This window comes from Oncorhynchus mykiss, chromosome 30, assembly GCF_013265735.2.
Source record: "Oncorhynchus mykiss isolate Arlee chromosome 30, USDA_OmykA_1.1, whole genome shotgun sequence".
Lineage (NCBI taxonomy): Eukaryota > Metazoa > Chordata > Actinopteri > Salmoniformes > Salmonidae > Oncorhynchus > Oncorhynchus mykiss.
The window spans coordinates 44,532,349-44,554,299 of NC_050570.1; the positions used below are offsets into that span (position 1 = coordinate 44,532,349).

The 21,951-nt window shown below is 42.8% G+C and overlaps 1 protein-coding gene and 1 non-coding gene across 2 annotated transcripts; one reads left to right on the plus strand and one right to left on the minus strand.

The window, feature by feature from the left end:
• The first annotated feature begins 70 nt into the window (after window positions 1–70).
• On the plus strand, window positions 71–20,677 carry LOC110521893 (lysophospholipase D GDPD3). Its single transcript, XM_021599834.2, has 10 exons — window positions 71–983; window positions 1,296–1,338; window positions 12,925–13,060; window positions 13,298–13,343; window positions 14,544–14,662; window positions 15,855–15,944; window positions 16,127–16,260; window positions 16,521–16,580; window positions 16,696–16,747; window positions 19,987–20,677. The coding sequence occupies exons 1-10, from the start codon at window positions 845–847 to the stop codon at window positions 20,113–20,115; spliced, it is 948 nt and encodes a 315-aa protein (XP_021455509.1). The 5' UTR covers window positions 71–844; the 3' UTR covers window positions 20,116–20,677.
• On the minus strand, window positions 18,924–18,977 carry LOC118945902. Its single transcript, XR_005041057.1, has one exon. It is a non-coding gene; the product is annotated as a U7 small nuclear RNA (small nuclear RNA).
• Window positions 20,678–21,951: the final 1,274 nt, after the last annotated feature.

Below are 21,951 nucleotides of genomic sequence, written 5' to 3' on the forward strand. Positions count from 1 at the left end.
GAGAGCGTGAGTTTGTGTCACAAAAGGTAGTAACGCCTGAGAGAAGAACAATATATGCCACAGGGAAGGGAAAAAGAGGGCAAAGAGAGGTGTGGGAGGCCAGCTCCTACTGACGGACTAGTATTAACTGTGATTTTATGACTTCGTGTGGGTCCCAGTTACTCAGTGAGGGGGAACGGTAAAAAGGGAGAGTGCGAAGGAGATAGGGTTGACTACAAACAGAACCCATGGAGGGAAAGAGAGGAGCGTTGGGTGAGGTTATGAGTAAGAGTTTTGCTAAGCATTCGAGTGCAAGTTATGGGAGTAGGACCTTGTGGCACTTCCTTCGGATGCCTCCTTAGGTTGTACCAGTTTTTCAAGTCCTGTTTTTTTTTTTTTTTACTGTATGAAAGTTGTTACAACATTGTTGTAGGCTGAGAGGTGACCAATGGACTGACAGAGAGAGAAACCGAGTGATCAGAATAAAAGAAGGAGTAGTAAAGTGGAAGATAGAAAGAGAGAAGATAATTGTGTGAAAAAGAGTCAAGTGAAGTTTATAATATGACCAGATCAATTGAGTGTCTTTAGATGCACTTGAAGAGGATTTGGAGTGGTTTCTACATTGGCTGTTAGTTACCTATGTTATGAAGCAGCACGGTGGGCGATAGCTGAAAATATTTTATTACAACTTGCAGAACAAGGGACTCATATCTGGCAGGTTATTTTCCATCAGTACACAGCCTGACACTTGTAGGTGTTCTATTCATTTATTGTTAGAGTATCTAGGAGGATCCAAAGGCCTTTTGATACTGCGCCTAATTGCCTTCGGACACTTTTGAGGACCGTTTGCTGAGGAGAATTGATTATGGCCAGTTTCCTGTACTTTATCCTTCCGGCCCTAGGGGGCTACACCCTGACGTCGCTCTACCTGTTGAAGAACCCTCAGATCCTCCACAAGAAGAAACGGGCTGCCTTCCACTGCACCCACATCTCACACAGAGGAGGTAAGGAAGGAACGGTGGAGGGATGTGGTAGTTAACGTGCTGTTTCACTTTTCATCTGTAATCATTGATGTGAATGGACTGGACAAGTGAAAGTGGGATGTTTGGAGCCTGTGGTGTAGCTGCATGCAGGAATGCTGAGTGTCTATTGATTTGACCCAGAGTCACACTATATCTGGATAAATATTTGGCTCTGATTTGAACTATCCTGTTATTTCAAGTCAGTGGGGATCAAGGAAAAGCAGGCTAGAGAGCGAGAGTCTTGGAGCTGGATATGACAGTGATGTTCTCTGCTTTTCTGATCTGTCTTGGCAGGAAGCGGCGAGAGGATAGAGAGCACCATGGAGGCCTTCACACAGTAAGTGACCAACCCTAACCAAACCTGGCTTCAGATCAGTTACAGTGCGTATCATAAGTATTCACCCCCATTCGATTGCTTCACATTTGATTGTGTTACAAAGTGGTATTAAAATGGATTTAATTGTATTTTTGTTCAACAATCTACCTAAAGTCAATACATGTTAGAAACACCTTTGGCAGCATTTACAGATGTGATTCTGTTTGGGTAAGTCGCAGACGGCGATTTTTAAGTCTCGCCATAGATTTTCAAGCAGATTCAGTCAAAACTGTAAGTAGGCCACTCAAGAACATTCACTCATTGGAGGCTGCTCATAATGAGTCAATGGAGTGGTAACCACATGGAGTGGTAACCACATCTTTAATGTGTTTGATACCATTCCATTTACTCCATTCCAGACATTATTATGAGCCGTCCTCCCATCAAAGTTTATTTGTCATGTGAAATGAAACTTACAAGCCCTAACCAACAGTGCAATTTAAGTTTAAAAAAATAGGTATTAGGTAAACAATAAATAAGTAAAGAAATAAAAAACAGTAAAATTACAGTAGTGAGGCTATATACAGGTGGTACCGGTACAGAGTCGGGCTCCTCCCTATAGGTTGTCTTGTCGGTGATCAGGCCTACCACTTGTCGTCTGCAAACGTAATGATGGTGTTGGAGTTGTGCCTGGCCATGCAGTCGTGGGTGAACAGGGAGTACAGGAGGGGACTGAGTACACACCCCTGAGGGGCTCCTGTGTTAAGGATCAGCGTGGCAGATGTGTTGCTACCTACCCTCATCACCCGGGGGCGGCCCGTCAGGAAGTCCAGGATCCAGTTGCAGAGGGAGGTGTTTAGTCCCAGGATCCTTAGCTTAGTGATGAGCTTTGTGGGCACTATGGTGTTGAACGCTGAGCTGTAGTCAATGAATAGCATTCTCACGTAGGTGTTCCTTTTGTCTTGGTGGAAAAGAAAAGTGTGGAGTGAAATAGAGATTGCATCATCTGTGGATCTGTTTGAGCGGTATGCAAATTGGAGTGGGTCTAGAGTTTCTGGGATGATAATAATAGTGAGCCATGACCAGCCTTTCAAAGCACTTCATGGCTATGGACGTGAGTGCTACCGGTCTGTGGTCATTTAGGCAGGGTACCTTAGTGGCAGGTTACCTTGGGCACAGGGACTATGGGGGTCTGCTTGAAGCATGTTGGTATTACAGACTCAGTCAGGGACATGTTGAAAATGTCAGTGAAGACACCTGCCAGTTTGTCAGCACATGCCCGGAGTACACGTCCTGGTAATCCGTCTGGCCCAGCGGCCTTGTGAATGTTGACCTGTTTAAAGGTCTTAAATCGGCAATGGAGAGCGTGATCACACAGTTGTCCGGAACAGCTGGTTCTCCAATGCATGCCTCAGTGTTGCTTGCCTCGATGCGAGCATAAAAGTGATTTAGCTTGTCTGGTAGGCTCGTGTCACTGGGCAGCTTGTGGCTGTGCTTCCCTTTTGTAGTCTGTAATAGTTTGCAGGTCCTGCCACATCCGACGGGTGTCGGAGCCGGTGTAGTACAATTCAATCTTAGTCTTGTATTGGCGCTTTTCCTGTTCGATGGTTCGTCGGAGAGCATAGTAGGATTTCTTATAAGCTTCTGGTTTAGAATCCCACACCTGGAAAGCGCCAGCTCTACCCTTTAGCTCAGTGCGAATGTTGCCTGTAATCCATGGCTTCTGGTTGGGGTATGTACATTCAGTCACTGCGGGAACGACGTCCTCGATGCACTTATTGATAATGCCAGTGACCGATGTGATGTACTCCTCAATGCCTTCGGCAGAATCCCGGAACATATTCCAGTCTGTGCTAGCAAAACAGTCCGTAGTTTAGCATCTGCTTCATCTGACCACTTTTTTTTATTGACAGTCATCGGTGCTTCCTGCTTTAATTTTAGCTTGTAAGCAGGAATCAGGAGGATAAAATTATGGTCAGATTTGCCAAATGGAGGGCGAGGGAGAGCTTTGTATGCGTCTGTGTGTGTGGAGTAAAGGTGATCTAGAGTTTTTCTCCCTCTGGTTGCGCATTTAACATGCTGATAGAAATTAGGTAAAACTGATTTAAGTTTCCCTGCATTAAAGTCCCCGGCCACAAGGAGCGCCGCCTAACGGTGAGCGGTTTCCTGTTTGCTTATTTCCTTTATGCAGCTGACTCAGTGCAGTCTTACTGCCAGCGTCCGTCTGTGGTGGTAAATTAACAGCCACAAAAATGTTTTGATTAACTCTCTTGGCAAATAGTGTGGTCTACAGCTTATCATGAGATACTCTACTTCAGGCAAGCAAAATCTAGAGACTTCCTTAAATTTCGTTCACCAGCTGTTGTTTACAAATATACACAGACCGCCTCCCCCCCCTTCTGATGAGAAAGCAGCCCCTGAGCACTTGGCTCGGGTAACCCCAGAACGAGGGTCCTTGGTACAGGTGTGAGCGACCAGTGCAACCCTCCACAAAAACATTACTTTGACAACAGTGCCCCCAAGTTTGGTTGCTGTCCAAACAAGGTACTACGTCAGCCCTTGCCAGATCCCCCTGTGCCCCTTAAGTGGTTGTTGGTAGCAGAGTTGAGGGAATTAGCAGGGTTGGACAGGACCATGCTATTATCCCACAAAGTCTCTTTGGTTGTCAAAAGTGGTGGAAAAATAAGTAATCTCTCCCGGTCCCCATGGTGGTTTCCCGGCCCTTCAGATGGCATTTCACGGGAGTCTCACTGTCTGCACCAACCAATGGCGCACATACGCAGTGTCACCCTGGATCATACCAAAAGTAATGTTGGGGTACAGGCTACAATTTGTTGTGCATTCCCCACACTTCTGCAGCATCATCACTTCGACTGTTCCCGAGTCCTCGGCGCCCATTTTGAGGGAGGAAATATCCTCCTGTCTCCAGAAGCAGGTAATCCGAGTGGTTCCAATGTTGAAGATCCAGGACGGCTGGTACGGCTGGTATTTCCTGGTTCCAAAAAGGGACGGGATTGTACGTCCCATTTGAGACCTACGTGCCCTCAGCAAGCACCTCAGTCTACATATTCTGAATGTTCACAAGACGATTGGTATTACACACATCCATGCTAGTCCCATATTCAGTCTCTAGGCTTCATAATAAACCAGAAAAGAGCCGTCTGACTCCATCTCAGTGCATTCCGTTTCTGGGTCTCGAGCTAGACTCACTCGCCTATCACACTTTTCTATCCCCACGGAGGGTGTCTGGATTCCGTCTCTGCTTAGGCAAATTTTGGCTTCTGTAATGGAAGTCGTTCCCCTTGGGCTATTGTTGACGTGGCCCTTCCGGTGCTGAGTGCTAGCCACTCACCTCGATGCATCTCGCAGCCTAAGCTGGTTGCTTCAGGTGTCCCTGTCAGGCCAATGGGTCCTGGCCCGGTGGTGTGACCCTCTGCTATTGTCAGGGGGCTCCCATGGGCTGAGTTGTATCCCGCAAGGTGATTTATTTTTTATTTTACCTTTATTTAACTAGGCAAGTCAGTTAAGAACGAATTCTTATTTTCAATGACGGCCTAGGAACAGTGGGTTAACTGCCTGTTCAGGGGCAGAACGACAGATTTGTACCTTGTCAGCTCGGGGATTTGAACTTGCAACCTTCCGGTTACTAGTCCAACGCTCTAACCACTAGGTTAACCACTGATTTTCTGGATTTTTTTTCTCATTTTGTCTGTCATAGTTGAAGGGTACCTATGATTAAAATTACAGGCCTCTCTCATATTTTTAAGTGGGAGAACTTGCACAATTGGTGGCTGACTAAATACTTTTTTGCCCCACTGTACTTAAAATGTTAGCTAACCCTTCCCATAACCCTTTTAGCTAGCCCTTCCCCTCATTTGTTTTGATGATGTGACATCATGAAAGACAGAACCACATAACTGTACCTCTGTCTACACTTCTTAATTATGAGGTTTGCATCTGAATGTTGTATAAAAATAATGATTAAGTATCTGAATATTTTTGAAAAAATAGAAATGTGATTTGTCTTCTACATGAGAAAATGTTTTTTTTATGTAGTTTACCAAGTGAGTAACCACGCCCACGTGAGCACAGTAATTATGCGAAACGTAATGGAACGCCCTTTTTCCCCAATTGTTTAAAAGGACGCACTGAAGAATTAACATATTAGACCAGTTATGTTCAGCATCAGCTGAAAAGGTTACAAATGGTTCAGAAATCTACCACTCTATAGACCAAGCGTGAGCCGAATGTTGCAAAATGGTTATAAACTCAAACTATCGATCACTACAGAAGAAGCAAATCCTAGACGTCGCCTTATCAATCTGCAGGTGGAAGCATACGTAGCCTAGGATGAGAACATCGATAACCTCTGAAGCATTCTAACGAGATCAACTCTGAGAACTACTGTACAAGGTACGGTGAAGTATCCATTCTTACCACCACCACCATGACCAGTAGTTCTACCTAAGGACATGGTGATCTCTGGTGGTTGAACCAGAGTCGTACACCCAACATCTCCGTGACCAAGGATTTGGACGATCAAGGACAGCTCAGTCATAAATACATATATTGTGTTCTCTTTTCCCGACTGAGCGAATATTAGAGTGCTTAAGAGTTTGTATTTTGTGAGCGTAGCTTCCCAATGTCCAATAGAGTAACTCCTTTGTCTCCTCGCCACCGTGTTATACCCAAACGGTCCTGTTTTGCTAGTCTTCGAGAGACAATTTACTGTATAATGTTTGTGTATTCTGTAATTGTTTAATTAGTTAGTAAATGAATAAATAATTGAGCTGATTCATCAATAAAGTAGGGTTAGTGCAGACGTCAAGAAATTACGACGTTCAGAATGACTGAGGTAATAATACATTAATAAGTGACTGTAATCGATAAGACATGAAAATATCTGAAGAGTTCAATTCGGGAAATAGTGACTCTTTAAACTTTTTCCCATGGTGCCACGACGACTTAGTTTATTAATGTTACAAGATTAGTTTAATTCCGTAATAATAATTACACAGAGAATTGATTTGATATAACAGTCTTCACATTAAGCAGAAGTCACGACAGTATGCTTATCATCAATAAGGACTGGGGAGAATTTCAGGATAAAAAAAGATACAGAATTGATCTAAGCACAGGCAAAACCTGGTTCAGTCTGCTTTCCACCAGACACTAGGAGATTAATTTACCTTTCAGCAGGACAATAACCTAAAACACAAGGCCAAATCTACACTGGAGTTGCTTACCAAGAAGACAGTGAATGTTCCTGAGTGGCCAAGAAGACAGTTTTGACTTAAATCTACTTTCAGGCAAAACCTGAAAATGGTTGTCCAACAATGATCAACAACAAATTTGACAGTTTGTAGAATTTTGAAAAGAATAATGGGCAAATGTTGCACAATCCAGGTGGGGAAAGCTCTTAGAGACTTACCCAGAAAGACTCACAGCTGTAATCAATGCCAAAGATTATTCTACAAAGTATTATACAACGGGTGGGTCTAATATCTTGTGTTTCACTGAGTCATGGCTGAACGAAGACACAGATAATATTGAGCTGGCTGGGTTTTCTGTGCATCGGCAGGACAGAACAGCTACATCTAGTAAGACGAGGGGTGGGTGTGTGTGTCTATTTGTCAATAACGGCTGGTTTGTGATGTCTAATATTAAAGAAGTCTTGAGGTATTGCTTGCCTGAGGTAGAGTACCTCATGATAAGCTGTAGACCACACTATCTGCCTAGAGAGTTTTCATCTATATTATTCGTAGCTGTCTATTTAACCAATACAAACCGATGCTGGCACTAAGACCTTACTCAACGAGCTGAATAAGGCCATCAACAAACAAGAAAATGCTCATCCAGAAACTGCGCTCCTTGTGGCTGGGGACTTTAATGCAGGCAAACATAAATCCTTTTTATATCATTTCTACCAGCATGTCACATGTGCAACCAGAGGGAAAACAACTCTAGACCACCTTTACTCCACACACAGAGATGCATACAAAGCTCTTCCTCGCCCTCCATTTGGCAAATCTTACCATAATTTTTTCCTCCTGATTCCTGCTTACAAGCAAAAGCAGGAAGTAACTAGTGACTCACTCAATACTGAAGTGGTCAAATGAGAAGACTGTTTTGCTAGCACAGACTGGAATATGTTCCGGGATTCATCCAATGGTATTGAGGAGCATACCACCTCAGTCACCAGCTTCATCAATAAGTGCATCGATGACGTTGTCCCCACAGTGACTGTAGGTTGTCGTGGAAATTTCCTGTATTACCAAATCATGAGAGAGCAAACCACACAAGTCAGTTATCATAAAGTCCATCTGTAATTATATGAGCTTCACCATAGCCGTGTGACTCAGATCAATTCAGTGTCTATAAATGAATTCCCTGAGAGTGTCAACATAATGGCAACTGAGATCCTTTATAGCAAAGATCCACTCCCTAGTCGACATGACAAACCACAGGTCTTGGGAAAACTGCAGAAAGGAAGAATTTTATTTGAGAGAGGAGTATCCCATAGCCAGACAGTATTGGCTATAAATTATCGTTCAGTTTGGTCTCCTAAACAAAGTTTTATCCCGTTCTTGGGACCACTTAGGATCAAAACATAACCTCATCCAATGGCATATACAGTGGGGAGAACAAGTATTTGATAACCTGCAAAATCGGCAGTGTTTCCTACTTACAAAGCATGTAGAGGTCAATTTTTTGTATCATAGGTACACTTCAACTGTGAGAGATGAAATCTAAAACAAAAATCCAGAAAATCACATAATGATTTTTAAGTAATTAATTTGCATTTTATTGCATGACATAAGTATTTGATACATCAGAAAAGCAGAACTTAATATTTGGTACAGAAACCTTTGTTTGCAATTACAGAGATCATACGTTTCCTGTAGTTCTTGACCAGGTTTGCACACACTGCAGCAGGGATTTTGGCCCACTCCTCCATACAGACCTTCTCCAGATCCTTCAGGTTTCGGGGCTGTCGCTGGGCAATACGGACTTTCAGCTCCCTCCAAAGATTTTCTATTGGGTTCAGGTCTGGAGACTGGCTAGGCCACTCCAGGACCTTGAGATGCTTCTTACGGAGCCACTCCTTAGTTGCCCTGGCTGTGTGTTTCGGGTCATTGTCATACTGGAAGACCCAGCCACGACCCATCCTTCAATGCTCTTACTGAGGGAAGGAGGTTGTTGGCCAAGATCTCGTGATACATGACCCCATCATCCTCCCCTCAATACGGTGCAGTCGTCCTGTCCCCTTTGCAGAAAAGCATCCCCAAAGAATGATGTTTCCACCTCCATGCTTCATGGTCTAAACTCAAGATGGTGTTCTTGGGGTTGTACTCATCCTTCTTCTTCCTCCAAACACGGCGAGTGGAGTTTAGACCAAAAAGCTCTATTTTTGTCTCATCAGACCACATGACCTTCTCCCATTCCACCACTGGATCATCCAGATGTCATTGGCAAACTTCAGATGGGCCTGGACATGCGCTGGCTTGAGCAGGGGGAACTTGCGTGCGCTGCAGGATTTTAATCCATGACGGCGTAGTGTGTTACTAATGGTTTTCTTTGAGACTGTGGTCCCAGCTCTCTTCAGGTCATTGACCAGGTCCTGCCGTGTAGTTCTGGGCTGATCCCTCACTTTCCTCATAATCATTGATGCCCCACAAGGTGAGATCTTGCATGGAGCCCCAGACCGAGGGTGATTGACCGTCATCTTGAACTTCTTCCATTTTCTAATAATTGCGCCAACAGTTGTTGCCTTCTCACCAAGCTGCTTGCCTATTGTCCTATAGCCCATCCCAATCTTGTGCGGGTCTACAATTTTATCCCTGATGTTCTTACACAGCTCTCTGGTCTTGGCCATTGTGGAGAGGTTGGAGTCTGTTTGATTGAGTGTGTGGACTGGTGTCTTTTATACAGGCAATGAGTTCAAACAGGTGCAGTTAATACAGGTAATGAGTGGAGAACAGGAGGGCTTCTTAAAGAAAAACTAGCAGGTCTGTGAGAGACGGAATTCTTACTGGTTGGTAGGTGATCAAATACTTATGTCATGCAATAAAATGCAAATGAATTACTTAAAAATCATTCAATGTGATTTTCTGGATTTTTGTTTTAGATTCCGTCTCTCACAGTTGAAGTGTACCTATGATAAAAAAATGCAGACCTCTACATGCTTTGTAAGTAGGAAAACCTGCAAAATCAGCAGTGTATCAAATCCTTGTTCTCCCCACTGTATCAATTGTCAATTCTAGACACTCCCATCTCAAATACAATCCCTCCTGGACAAGATCACGGAGAGGAGTGACTGGCACACAGACATTGTGGAGCCAACTAACTGGTTCCCCTTTAATCACGCCATCCCTTCACCTGGTTTAGAAATAGTTACAGACACATTCACAGATAAGACTAACCTGACCTCTCCCCTCTCTGGACCCCAAGTAACTGAGCCCTAGCAGAGAAGGGATAACTGCACACTGTCAACAGTATTTTTCAAAAAGAAGACATTCTAATGACAATAAATAAGATAAAACATCTTATTTATCTATGTTACCCAACTAATTCTGATTTTGCTATCCCAACCAGAAGTCATGGATTACAGGCAACATTCGCACCGAGCTAAAGGCTACAGCTGCCACTTTCAAGGAGCAGGACTGTAATCCGGACGCTTATAAGAAATCCTGCTATGCCCTCAGACAAACCATCAAACAGGCAAAGCATCAATACAGGACTAAGATTGAATCCTACTACACCGACTCTGACGCTTGTTGGATGTGGCAGGGCTTGCAAACTATTACAAACTACAAAGGGCAACCCAGCCGCAAGCTGCCCAGTGAGGCGAGCCTGCCAGATGAGCTAAATGCCTTCTATGCTCGCTTTGAGGCAAGCAACCCTGAAGCATGCATGAGAATGCCAGCTTTTTCGGATGACTGTGTGATCACACTCGCCGTAGCTGATGTAAGCAAGACCTTTAAACAGGTCCACATTCACAAAGCCACGGGGCCAGACGGATTACCTGGACGTGTACTCAAAGCATGTGCGGAACAACTGGCAAGTGTCTTCACTAACATTTTCAACATCTCCCTGACCGAATCTGTAATACTTATGTGTTTCAAGCTGACCACCATAGTCCCTGTGCCCGTGAAGGTAACCTGCCTAAATTACTACCGCACCGTAGCACTCATGTCGGTAGCCATTCAGTGCTTTGAAAGACTGGTCATGACTCACATCGACACCATCATCCCGGAAACCCTTGTCCCACTGCAATTCACATACCGCCTCAACAGATCCATAAATGACGCAATCTCAATCGCACTCCACACTGCCCTTTCTTACCTGGACAAAAGGAACACCTATGTGAGAGTGCTGTTTATTAACTACAGCTCATCGTTCAACACCATAGTTTCTACAAAGGTCATCCCTAAGTTAAGGATCCTGGGACTAAACACCTACCTCTGCAACTGGATCCTGAACTTCCTGACAGGCTGCCCCCAGGTAGTAAGGGTAGCAACAACATGTCTGCCACACTGATCCTCAACACTGGGGCCCCTCAGGGGTGTGTACTTAGTCCCCTCCCGTACTCCCTCTTCACCCACAACTGTGTGGCCAAGCACGACACCAACACTATTATTAAGTTTGCAGATAACTCAATGATGGTAGGCCTGGTCCCCGACAATGATGAAACAGCCTATAGGGAGGAGGTCAGAGACCAGGACAACAACCTCTCCCTTAATGTGAGCAAGACTAAGGAGCTGATCGTGGACTTACATGAAAAGTAGGGCCGAACAGGCCCTCATTAACATCAATGGGGCTGTAGTGGAGCGGGTCGAGAGTTTCAAGTTCCTTGGTGTCCTCATCACCACAAACTATCATGGTCCAAACACAACAAGACAGTCGTGAAGAGGGCACGACACCTTTTCCCCCTCTGGAGACTGAGGATTTGGCATGGGTCCCCAGATCCTCAAAAAGTAATACAGCTTTGCTTTTACACTGATGCTACTCGCTGTTTATTATCTATGCATAGTCACTTTACCATATTACATATTACCATATTACATATTACCTTCAACATTTCAACATTGTTTCAATATTCAAACTCAATCTCAAGCTGTCCCATAGTTATGAAAGTGTCGGGAGTCAGGATGAGACAGACAGGCAGGCAGCATTTCTCAGCCAGTCGAAATCATGAATCAGCTGGCATCATTTTCATGGATATATACAAAGAAATATCAATTGAAAAAAGATCAAATGAAATGAAGTCCGACTAGTTTAAAGTCTATCCAGCTTCAGTTTGAAGTGTTTGTGTTAGCTGTGTTTTTGGCTAGCTCCTCTGAACAACAGTGTCCTGATGAGAGAGCACATTTTCTATGCCAGGAGAAATCGCGCCTCATTAGCTCATTGTTATGGTTGTATCCAAATAGATTACACTAGAAAGCAACTTAAACAGATGCAAATTAAGCTACTTTGCTGTTATTTTGGCTGCACTGTTTGACGTGACTGTAAGTTAGCTGTAGTTGGCTAGCTAGAATTCAAGGGATAAAAATGTTGCCAGCCAGTATGGGTATGGAACATTTAGAACGAATGACTAGAACAATTTAGAACAAAAAGACTGAACAACTGGGTTGAGTCTCTGGCAAACGAACCGGCTTGGGGTGCAACCTTAGATTTGTGTCAGGACTATATCTTGTGGAAGGATGAAATAATTTTAATAAATTCATCAAAATAAAGTTTAATGAAAATATGTCAATCGTTATTTGAATATGTAGGTAACCCTCTTAGCCGGTGTTTGAAGGGTATTGGCACAGTTTGCCGGCCCTCCACGAACACCCGTGCCAATATATCCTCCAAACACAGGCTTCTCGGGCATTATCACTTAATTGAATCAGGGGTGTGAATACAGTACTTATGTAAATTCGATATTTGAAAAGAATAAATGAAACAACTTTTATGTGTGACAAATTTATTTAATCCATTTTGAATTCAGGCTGTAACACAACAAAATGTGCAATAAGTCAAGGGGTATGAATACTTTAGGTCCATTGTTATTTTGACATACTTTCGATTTGGTTTTAGTCATTTTAAAGTATGTTTATTTGATTTTTTTGTATTTTTTCTCAAACCACCCTAAAGCTGGATTGGACCCCCTCACAGGCCAGTATGTTTGACACCTCTGAGCTAGATTCAATCAGATCAAGCATTGACATGCGCTAACCTACACCTGCATAGTTGGTGTTTCAAATCGGTGAGCAGCTGCTTGTGTGGTCATTGTCACAAAGCCACACCCATCCCACTCACGTTAGAAGTTCAGAACTAGAAAATGTAGGCTATATAGAAATAATGAAACTCAAATTAAAAATCATTAAACAAAATATTTCAGCCTAATCGATGTGTAGATTGTATCACACATTCCAGTGTTGGAACTTGTAAACATGGCTACATGGGATTACTACTAATGTGCCAATGTCTACAATAAGTATGATGCCGGGAGCCACTTGTGGATTGACAGCTCTAATGCAGTTCCACCTACGACACGTTCAAAACAACAGTTATGCGGGTGTCGGCATTTAATCTACCACCCCCCCCCCCCCTCCCCCTCAGTGCGGTGGAGCAGGGTACAGGAATGCTGGAGCTGGACTGTCACCTGACCCGGGATGGTCATGTGGTCGTGTCACATGACGAAAACCTCCTGAGGCAGACTGGCCATGATGTCACCATCTCCTCCCTAAACCTAGAGGTTAGAGGTCAAATGTATATTAAAACCATAGAATATAAAACACCCCTTGATTGTTGCTTGAACTCTTTGTTACCATAGCTATTCTGACCTTAATGTGTTTGTATTATAATGTGTATACATGTAGGCCCCTTTTATAATGTTCCATAAACTGTTTTAGCTTTTATAAACTGTCCCATACAGTAATGAGACAGTTCATTCATTTTGTAGTATAAAATATTAATTGTGTTTTCTTTTCAGGACTTACCCTTGTATAAGGACAGACTGGAGGTCACATTTAATGCAGGTCGGGCAAACATTTAATTCCAAAATCAATGGCATTAATATGGAGTTGATCCCCCATAGCTGCTATAACAGTCTCCACTTTTCTGGGAAGGCTTTCCACTAGATGTTGGAACATTGCTGCAGTGACTTGCTTCCAATCAGCCACAAGAGCATTAGTGGGTTTGGGCCTCGCTTTGTGCACGGGGGCATTGTTTTTCATTTTAAACCTTTCTTTTTTTTTTTGTATTATTAGTTAAAAAATATATTATCCTTTTTTAACCCCTTTTTCTCCCCAATTTCGTAGTTAGTCTTGTCCCATACGGACTCGGGAGAGGTGAAAGTCGAGAGTCCTCCGAAACACAACCCAACCAAGCTTCTTGACACAATGCCCACTTAACCCGGAAGACAGCCGCACCAATGTGTCGGAGGAAACACCCTGACTGTGTCAGCGTGCACTGCGCCCAGCCCGCCACAGGAGTCGCTAGTGCACGATGGGACAAGGATATCCCTGCAGGGCAAACCCTCCCCTAACCCGGACGACACTGGACCAATTGTGTGCCACGCCATGGGTCTCTCAGTTGCCGCCGGCTGCGACAGAGCCTGGACTCGAACCCCGAATCTCTAGTGGCACAGCTAGCACTGCGATGCAGTGCCCTAGACCACTGTGCCAATCGGGAGGTCCGCACGGGGGCATTGTTATGCTGAAACATGAGGGCCTTCCCTAAACTGTTGCCACAAAGTTGGAAAGGGGCAAGCACAGAATTGCCTAGAGAATGTCATTGTATGCGGTAGCATTAAGATTTCCCTTCACTGGAACTAAGGGGCCTAGCCCGAACCATGAAAAACAGCCCAAGGGCATTATTCCTCCTCCACCAAACTTGACACTTTGCACTATGCAACTACCTCTGCAACTCAATGCTGCAAGGCAAACGCAGCTTTTCATTGGAAATTCGTGTACTTCTGGTGTACCAAAATACAACGACGTTGTCAGCCTAATTAAGGCACACACACAGAGACACACACACTCATCCACCATACTTCTCTGACAGAAGTGTGTCAATGGCATAGACAAATGCTCTTTGTGAGGTTTCGCACCAATGTGTGTGTGCGTATATGCGTGTGCGTGTGTGTGTGTGTGTGTGTGTATTATCATGACATTCACTACCTCACCCTTCTCCCTCCCTCCCATCCCCTCCCTTTCTTCCTTCCTTTCCAACACCAGGCCACTACAGCACCGGTACAGACAGGAAGTTCACCCTGTTGGAGGAAGTGTTCAGGAAGTTCCCTAAGATGCCAGTCAACATCGAAATCAAAGAAGACAACAGCTTGCTGATGGAAAAAGTACAGGACTAAGCTAAATCCAATCAAATTCAACTTTATTTACAGAATATACTTTATAAATATAGCAGTGAGCAGCAATGAACGGGGTTCACAGGAAGACAGAAAGGACACAAGATAGTTGGATAGCAAAGCAAGCACTATATCATGTAGGAACTATCTTCCTTTATGTGCAATCAGTGAAAGCATTACCATGGTTCTCTCTCAATACCACAAGGATGACGACATCTATAATGCCACCAACTGGTCCAGTGCAGCCATTTCAGGTTGCAGTGACTTTATCACACAGCTTCTAAGGACATATACATTGGTTTACATACCAAATTTCATGGCCCCATGTCTATCGGTTCAGTTCTTATAGCCCTGGTGTTATATGGTGCCATCTAGTTGTGTGACGTGGCCGACTTTGAATGCAGCAACTAATCCTTCTCCAATTCATTACAGGCTAATTCATTGAGTCTATACCAAATCTGGAGTCAATATGATTTATGTTTCATGAGAAGATTTGTGTTTTTAGCATTAGCATATGCTAACGTGCAGGTTACAGTGCAGCTATATTTGAATTTAACAACTAAAACCATTAAAGACTGATGTCATGAGTAAATAAAAAATCTGGACATAATCTGACATATGGTTCATGAGAAGATGATTGCAGATGTTTTTGAGCATAAGCGTTCCTTATGAAAATAAGTTGTTAAGTTCTCTTTTTTGAGTAATCAATAGCAATTTCAGTTTCAAGTTGATAGGCCATTGTGAAGTGGATTTACAAAAATGGACACAAAAAATCAGATTTTTTGATTTGTCATTAACCAAACCCCAAGCTTGGTGTTATTTGGACTTGTTTTCTAAAATTCTTAAGATGGATGAAAAAAATATCCTGACAGGCCTTATGGGTCCTTGAGGCAAATTTGTTCAGCATGAGGAAAGACACCTACGTGGATATGAGGGTTTAAGTGAGACCGCTTATAACATTGCCACCTATAGGACAATCGGTACCATTCTTTTTGACACATTTTACTCATGGTCTTTGTGTGCCAAATTAGGAAAAAAGTTACCAATCTATGCTTGAGTTATTTGACTATGTCAGGGAAAAAAAGAATCTAACGATAATAGGTTTCACAGCTTCACTAAATGTTTTAGTCACAGACAACGAATAACTCCCCTCTCCCTTTCTGCCCTGGTCTCTCTCTCTCAGGCGTCCAACATGGTGAAACAGTATGATAGAGAGAACCTCACAGTGTGGGCGACTGTAGACTCTACCATTATGAAAAAGTGCCGCAGATCTGTAAGTGTCAACTAGGGGAAGATACAATAAACTGAACCAGGGGTCTAACTCCAACTCCTGTCCTAGGGAGAGATATTTCCTTGCACTCTCTCAACCCAGCCTCTCTCTTCCCTGTCCCTCCTGCTCTCTTCTATCCCGTTCCTCCATCTCTCCCTCTCTCTGCTCTCCCTCTCTCCTTATAGAACTCCACCATGCCCTATAGTTTCAGTATGAGACGAGGGCTGCAGCTGCTCCTCCTTTACTACAGCGGCCTGCTGCCCTTTGTTCCGCTGGGAGAGAGCTTCCTGCAGTTCTACCTGCCACGCATCATTAACAGGTGTGTGTGTGCGTGCGTGTGTGTCATGTATGTTTTTCTGCGTATGGGTTCCAAAGTTTATGTGCTGATACAGTACCCATCTGACTTCACCATCATCTGTTATGTCTGTGCATGGATGTGTGTAGTCACATGTTTATCTTTGAGTATAGGTGCAGACGGATGTGTGGTGACAGAGAGCTTTCTATTGTTCTTTCTCTGGCAACCCTGTGTGTGTATGTCGTAAAGTGTAACTATCAAATAATCTCTTTCTATTTCTGCAGAACATATATTCCTGAGGAGCGTCTTCTGAAGAACAGAATGGTCATCTATCTGATAGAAAAGTGGGTACATTTACTACAGTAACAAAGCAGTTCCCTTTCCCTACTAAAACCAACAGACCATGTACAAGCTTTGATAAAAGATTAAACCACCTGCAAAACGTTAATGTTTTTCCAGATTAACGATGAGGAAGAGTCTATTCAAACATCTGGCCAACAGAGGAATTCAGGTACAGAGCAACCGCCATCATTACTATTATCATCATAATTGTTACTGCCATCACTTCCTAGCCCCTTCTGCTAACCGCTTCAGTATGTCATGGCCCATCAGTAGGGTCAGCAGAGCTCCTGTTACATCCCTCTTTCCCTTATCCAGCCCTTTAAGAACTATAGACACTGAGTGTCTAGGGCAAGGAGCAAACATAGGAGTTCCAATCCAGCTCGATTTTAGTGGAGTTTCTCTGTTCTACTGATCTATAATGGGCTTTTGGATGATCAGTGGGCAATGGCTGGCCTACCCCACCAAGATGGGCCGGCCCAGTTCTGATAGACTGAGGTCATGCAAACTCACATTCAAAGTCAAACGCGGCATCAGTAAAGAGACCTGCTCCAACTCCGTCATCAGTTAGTCAGTCAAGATCATGGGTGGTAAAAAACGGAAAGGGTGCCTATAAACTTGGAACACATTCTACATTGTCACCTCACTCAAAACATCCTATTTTTGGGGTGGCTAAAACTATGATTTGGTCAAACAGTAAAGTGCATTATCCTAATGATTCCTGTAATGAAAAAGAGGCTGCCCTCCAAATGTGCCTGTGTCCTCACTGGGGCCTGCTGATGCAATGAGCAAGCCACTCTCCTCTCCCCCCATGCGCTCGAGAGAAAAATGCTTTCTAAACGTACAACAAGCTTCATCCCCCTGTCCCTGTCGGAAGAGAGGAGGGTCTCAGCTTTCTGTAGGTATACTTATTTATTTCCCAACTCTCAATGTTTAGCTCAATCACAACTATTTTACAACCAAGATATTTTATATGGGTTTGAGATATGGAGCTCATGGGTAGTAGCCTACAAATGTGTTTTTTAGCACATAACATTTAGTGTTGGATTAATACATGGCTACTAGCAGTGGGTATTGTATTTAGAGTTAGAAATTTAATTGTGCTTTTTTAATAGCTTCCACTTCTACAGGTGTTGAACCCTTTCATTAATTAGCCTATGATATTAGTTACTGCACATTAAGATGTATGTAATTCATCTCTATAGAACAAAAATAAATCAGTAAATCCTGGAGTCCTATTTTGACAGTAAAATATAGCATCTATAGTTTAATTTTGAACCCCAAAATTCATGACAATCACTGGATTAGCACATAAAAATATATTGAAACATGCATTCCTGCTTGGGTGTGAATACCTCCGTAGTCTATTATACTTCTTAATAAAGTACTACAAATGACTTATAAGATGATTACTCGTGATTTGGGTCCGACCAAATCATGGGCTGGTGCCACCAACTGTAAAAGTAAGTGACACCAGTGGAAAATGACAGTCTGGAGGCCTGTAATAGAAACGAATAGGGTAGGTGTTGATTCAGGGGAACACATATGATAGGCACTTGTTTGAAACATATCTTAAAGCCTAGATTCAATCAGATCAAGAGTTAACCAACGATAGCTGCATTGCTGATGTTTTGGCGGTGTTGGAGCTGTCAAATCGGTGAGCAGCTGCTCTTGATTATTGTCACAAAGCCACACCCCTCCCACTCGCGTTAGAAGTTCAGAACAAGAAAGTGTAGTCTATATAGAAATAATGATGCTCATATTGAAAATCATTCAACTAAATAATGAGGATTTCTATCAGCCCAATCGATGTGTAGATTAATATCTCAAACTGAGTTGGCGGCACGAGTAGTGGTGTGGGCTCCCAGTCCACCCCTGCAGCCCAGCTCACTAATAATCACCTATATTTTGACAATTTTTAGTGCAGCGCTCTTGACCTTGTTGAAGACCGAATGCACACCCGGGTCAAAATGAGTTTGACACTCCTGGTGAAGGGACAGGTGACTGAAATGGAACCAGGGTCATGTTCATTCAAGAACACCATAGCAAAATGTTGCGCAACAAAAAATGTAACTCAGCATTTCACATTCAATGTTCAGATAGTAACTCCCTGTTTCACTTTGTTTTGTACCTAATAAGCACAACCCAGCCCTCTCACTCATATCCGCCAACATGGAAAATACTATAGTAATTATTGTAGTGTTTTTGCGGATTTTAATATACTGTAGTGTTTTTATGTAGAGTTTTTGCATAATGTACTATACTGTAGAATTTACGGTAGTGCTTTTGCAGGCATTACTGTAGGATTTACTATAGTGTTTTTGTTTTATTATCTTTGACATAGAAGTGGAGGCTTTCTCCTTCAGGAAACCTACTGGAGAAATACTAAAAAAGCAAATTTGACATAACCTGTAGGTAGGTAGGACTGGAGTCAGAACGAATAGTTCAGAGCTTCTGCTCTTTTCTATAACCTGTAGGGATCACGATATATGGTCCATACTTAGCATGTAGATGTCTCACTTACAGTGCATTCAGAAATTATTCAGACCCCTTCACTTTTTCCACATTCTGTTATGTTACAGCCTTATTCTAAAATTGATAAAATTGTTTTTTTCCCCTCATCAATTTACACACAATACGCCATGACGATAAAGCAAAAACAGGTTTTTAGAAACTGAACTATCACATTTACAAAAGTATTCAGACCCTTTGCTATGAGACTCGACATTGAGCTCAAGCGATCCTGTTTCCATTGATAATCCTTGATGTTTCTACAACTTGATTGGAGTCCACCTGTGTGGCACAAAATGGGGTGAGGGGAATGGGCAGGGTATATGCAAATGGTATACTATAGTTCCTCATCACCTCTTTGAAGTCACATAGATGGTATCCAGAGAGTTAGGAAAATCAGCCTTTAATTTCCTTGCACCTTACTTGTGGCATGATCTACAATACACTTTATAATTGGTGGAATTTGTGCCTCTATGGTATTTCAGACGGTTGTTAGGGGACCTTTTTACTGAAGATTGTCTTTTCTGTTTTTCTTTTTGTGTATATGAATGTGTTTAGATGTGTATTTTGGTGCTTAATACAGGGCTCATCTGGAAAAGTGACCTTGGTCTCAGCATTGACTACTTGTCAAAATAAAGGTTAAATTAAAAGAATGGTATTTACTATTGTTAAATAAGTGTAGTGTTTTTGCAGACATTACTGTAATATTTACCTCACTGCTTATTTTTGCTGATAATACTGTAGCATTCTACAACATTCTAAAGTACAAGTACAACACATGATCAAGGGATACTAAAGTGTGTAGTACAGTATACAAAAGTTTACTATAGAATTCTTTAGCACGTACTGTAGTATTTTTCTCATGTGGGATAACTGACGTCTGGCCCTCTCTGTCCTCAGGTGCACCTGTTCGTCTGCAACGAGGATCCTGACATCGAGGCGGCGTTCGAAGCAGGAGCCACAGGCGTCATGACAGACTACCCCACCCTCCTGACTGACTACCTACACAGACACAGGAGTCAAGACTGACAGCCCAAACCTCCAATCAAACTACTAATTCACAAACAGGTTCTTAACTGACAGCTCGAGCTACCTATCAATGTACGAGTGGAAAGAACCACACTGAAATCGCAATTTTCGGTCTCTACCGATGAGCAGAAGGACAGCTCTGTGAAGAAGTTGCCTTAAAAAGCACAGATCCAAGACCAGCGCAACTTTCCGAAATCCCAACCTTAACCAATAGAGGGAAAAACACATAACCAATCTCTGATCAATGTCTTTAGGCAACTTCATTCCATCTACACAAAAGTATGTCACTTACACGTACTGTCTTTTGGTTAATGGATTGTGGCCATATATTGAGACACTGTTCACCTCTCTCTGCAACCCTCCCAAACCCTAATGGATCTATCAGTGAATGTCTGGATGTTGTTGGGAGGAGAAGTGATTTCTTTAAGTATATATCCTTGATGTTCTCTCATGGTATTATGACATTTACATAATGGAACTGACTTTTGGGGTATTGACATGCTATACAAATTGTATGTTTATCAATGCAAAGATGATTTAAATAAATACTTGTATAGTTAAGCATTCAAGGCCAACTTCCATTTGTTTATACCACTGGAAAATAACAGCTTCCAACACACACAGTATTTATGTGTTTACTTGCTTCACTTCCTCATTCTCTCAGCCCAGGCCATGGTCAAAGTCCGTTCACAGTTCTTAACAATAATCTACCAGCCAGTCAGGTCCCAGTGGGAAACAAAGGCTGCACTTCCTGGTTCTCTGTGCATTGGATGCAGTATAGCAAATAGGTTAAAATAATAAGTAGATAAATTCAAACAACTCTTTAGAGACGTATTAAGAGATTAAGACCTTGTCCTTTAGAATTCGGAGAAATAAGCCTTCTGTGACACACACAGCAGCCACAACGAATAAGAGCTGAAAACACAGGGCACTGGACTGGTTCATCTAAATCTATATAAGAATTTCAGACTTGAGAGTTGAGCACAAGTCAGATCTTTAGCTAATGTACATTTCTAATCATGTTCATGTATAATGATTTAATTATGTTTTTAGAACAATAATTTGCCCCATTGTTTTCATTTTTGTTTGTGGATTTGATGGTATGCCATCTAACAGTGGCTATATTAGTAGGCCTACTGCCAATGTTATGTGTCAATACTACTGCCTGTGTCTAAGTTTAACTTAGAGTGGATGCGAATGTCTGGTGCCTGGTGTGGATGTAGGTCTGGGCACCACTCCCCCCGTGGTGGGGGTGAGATGCCGGCACGAGCAGTGGTGTGGGCTGGTATGGATAAAATGCCAAAGTCGAATTCTTGTCCCAGTCCACCCCTGCAGCCCAGCTCACTAATAATCACCTATGTTTTTACATTTTGACAGCGAGGACATATAACCAATTTTCAGTGCAGAGCTCGTTAATCCAGTTGCTTTATTAGGCCTACAGTTATTGTGTTATGTAGCAAGTAAACTGTAGCTAGTATACGGTCTTGAGCTGCAGTATCATATCCATAGAATTAGAATAATTTTATAGGATCTCTGATCTTTCTCATGCGTGACCAAGGACAACATGGACAGGATTCAGATGACTTCTACATAGCTTAACCTATGAAACTAGTTCCCCTACATACGGGTCTTGACGAGAGAAAAAAAACTTGTCGGGGGAGGTTCTCTTCTGCACTGCTCAACCAATCCAGTAAATGTGGAGGAGAACAGATGGCGTGTCGCCATAGAAAGGAGTCGCCCTACCTCAGTGGAGTAGCCTTGTTAACGTCCAAAAGAGGAAGTTGAGTCACAGGCTCTCTTTCCATTTCCCCTGAAAACCGGAACATCTGGTCGTTG

Excerpts from the sequence above, each read along its gene's own strand:
- LOC110521893 (XM_021599834.2), top strand. The coding sequence starts at position 845 with ATGGCCAGTTTCCTGTACTTTATCCTTCCGGCCCTAGGGGGCTACACC. Across the intron at positions 14,663-15,854 it reads ACAGCTTGCTGATGGAAAAA|GCGTCCAACATGGTGAAACA; the intron begins GTACAGGACTAA and ends TCTCTCTCTCAG. Across the intron at positions 16,581-16,695 it reads GTCATCTATCTGATAGAAAA|ATTAACGATGAGGAAGAGTC; the intron begins GTGGGTACATTT and ends ATGTTTTTCCAG.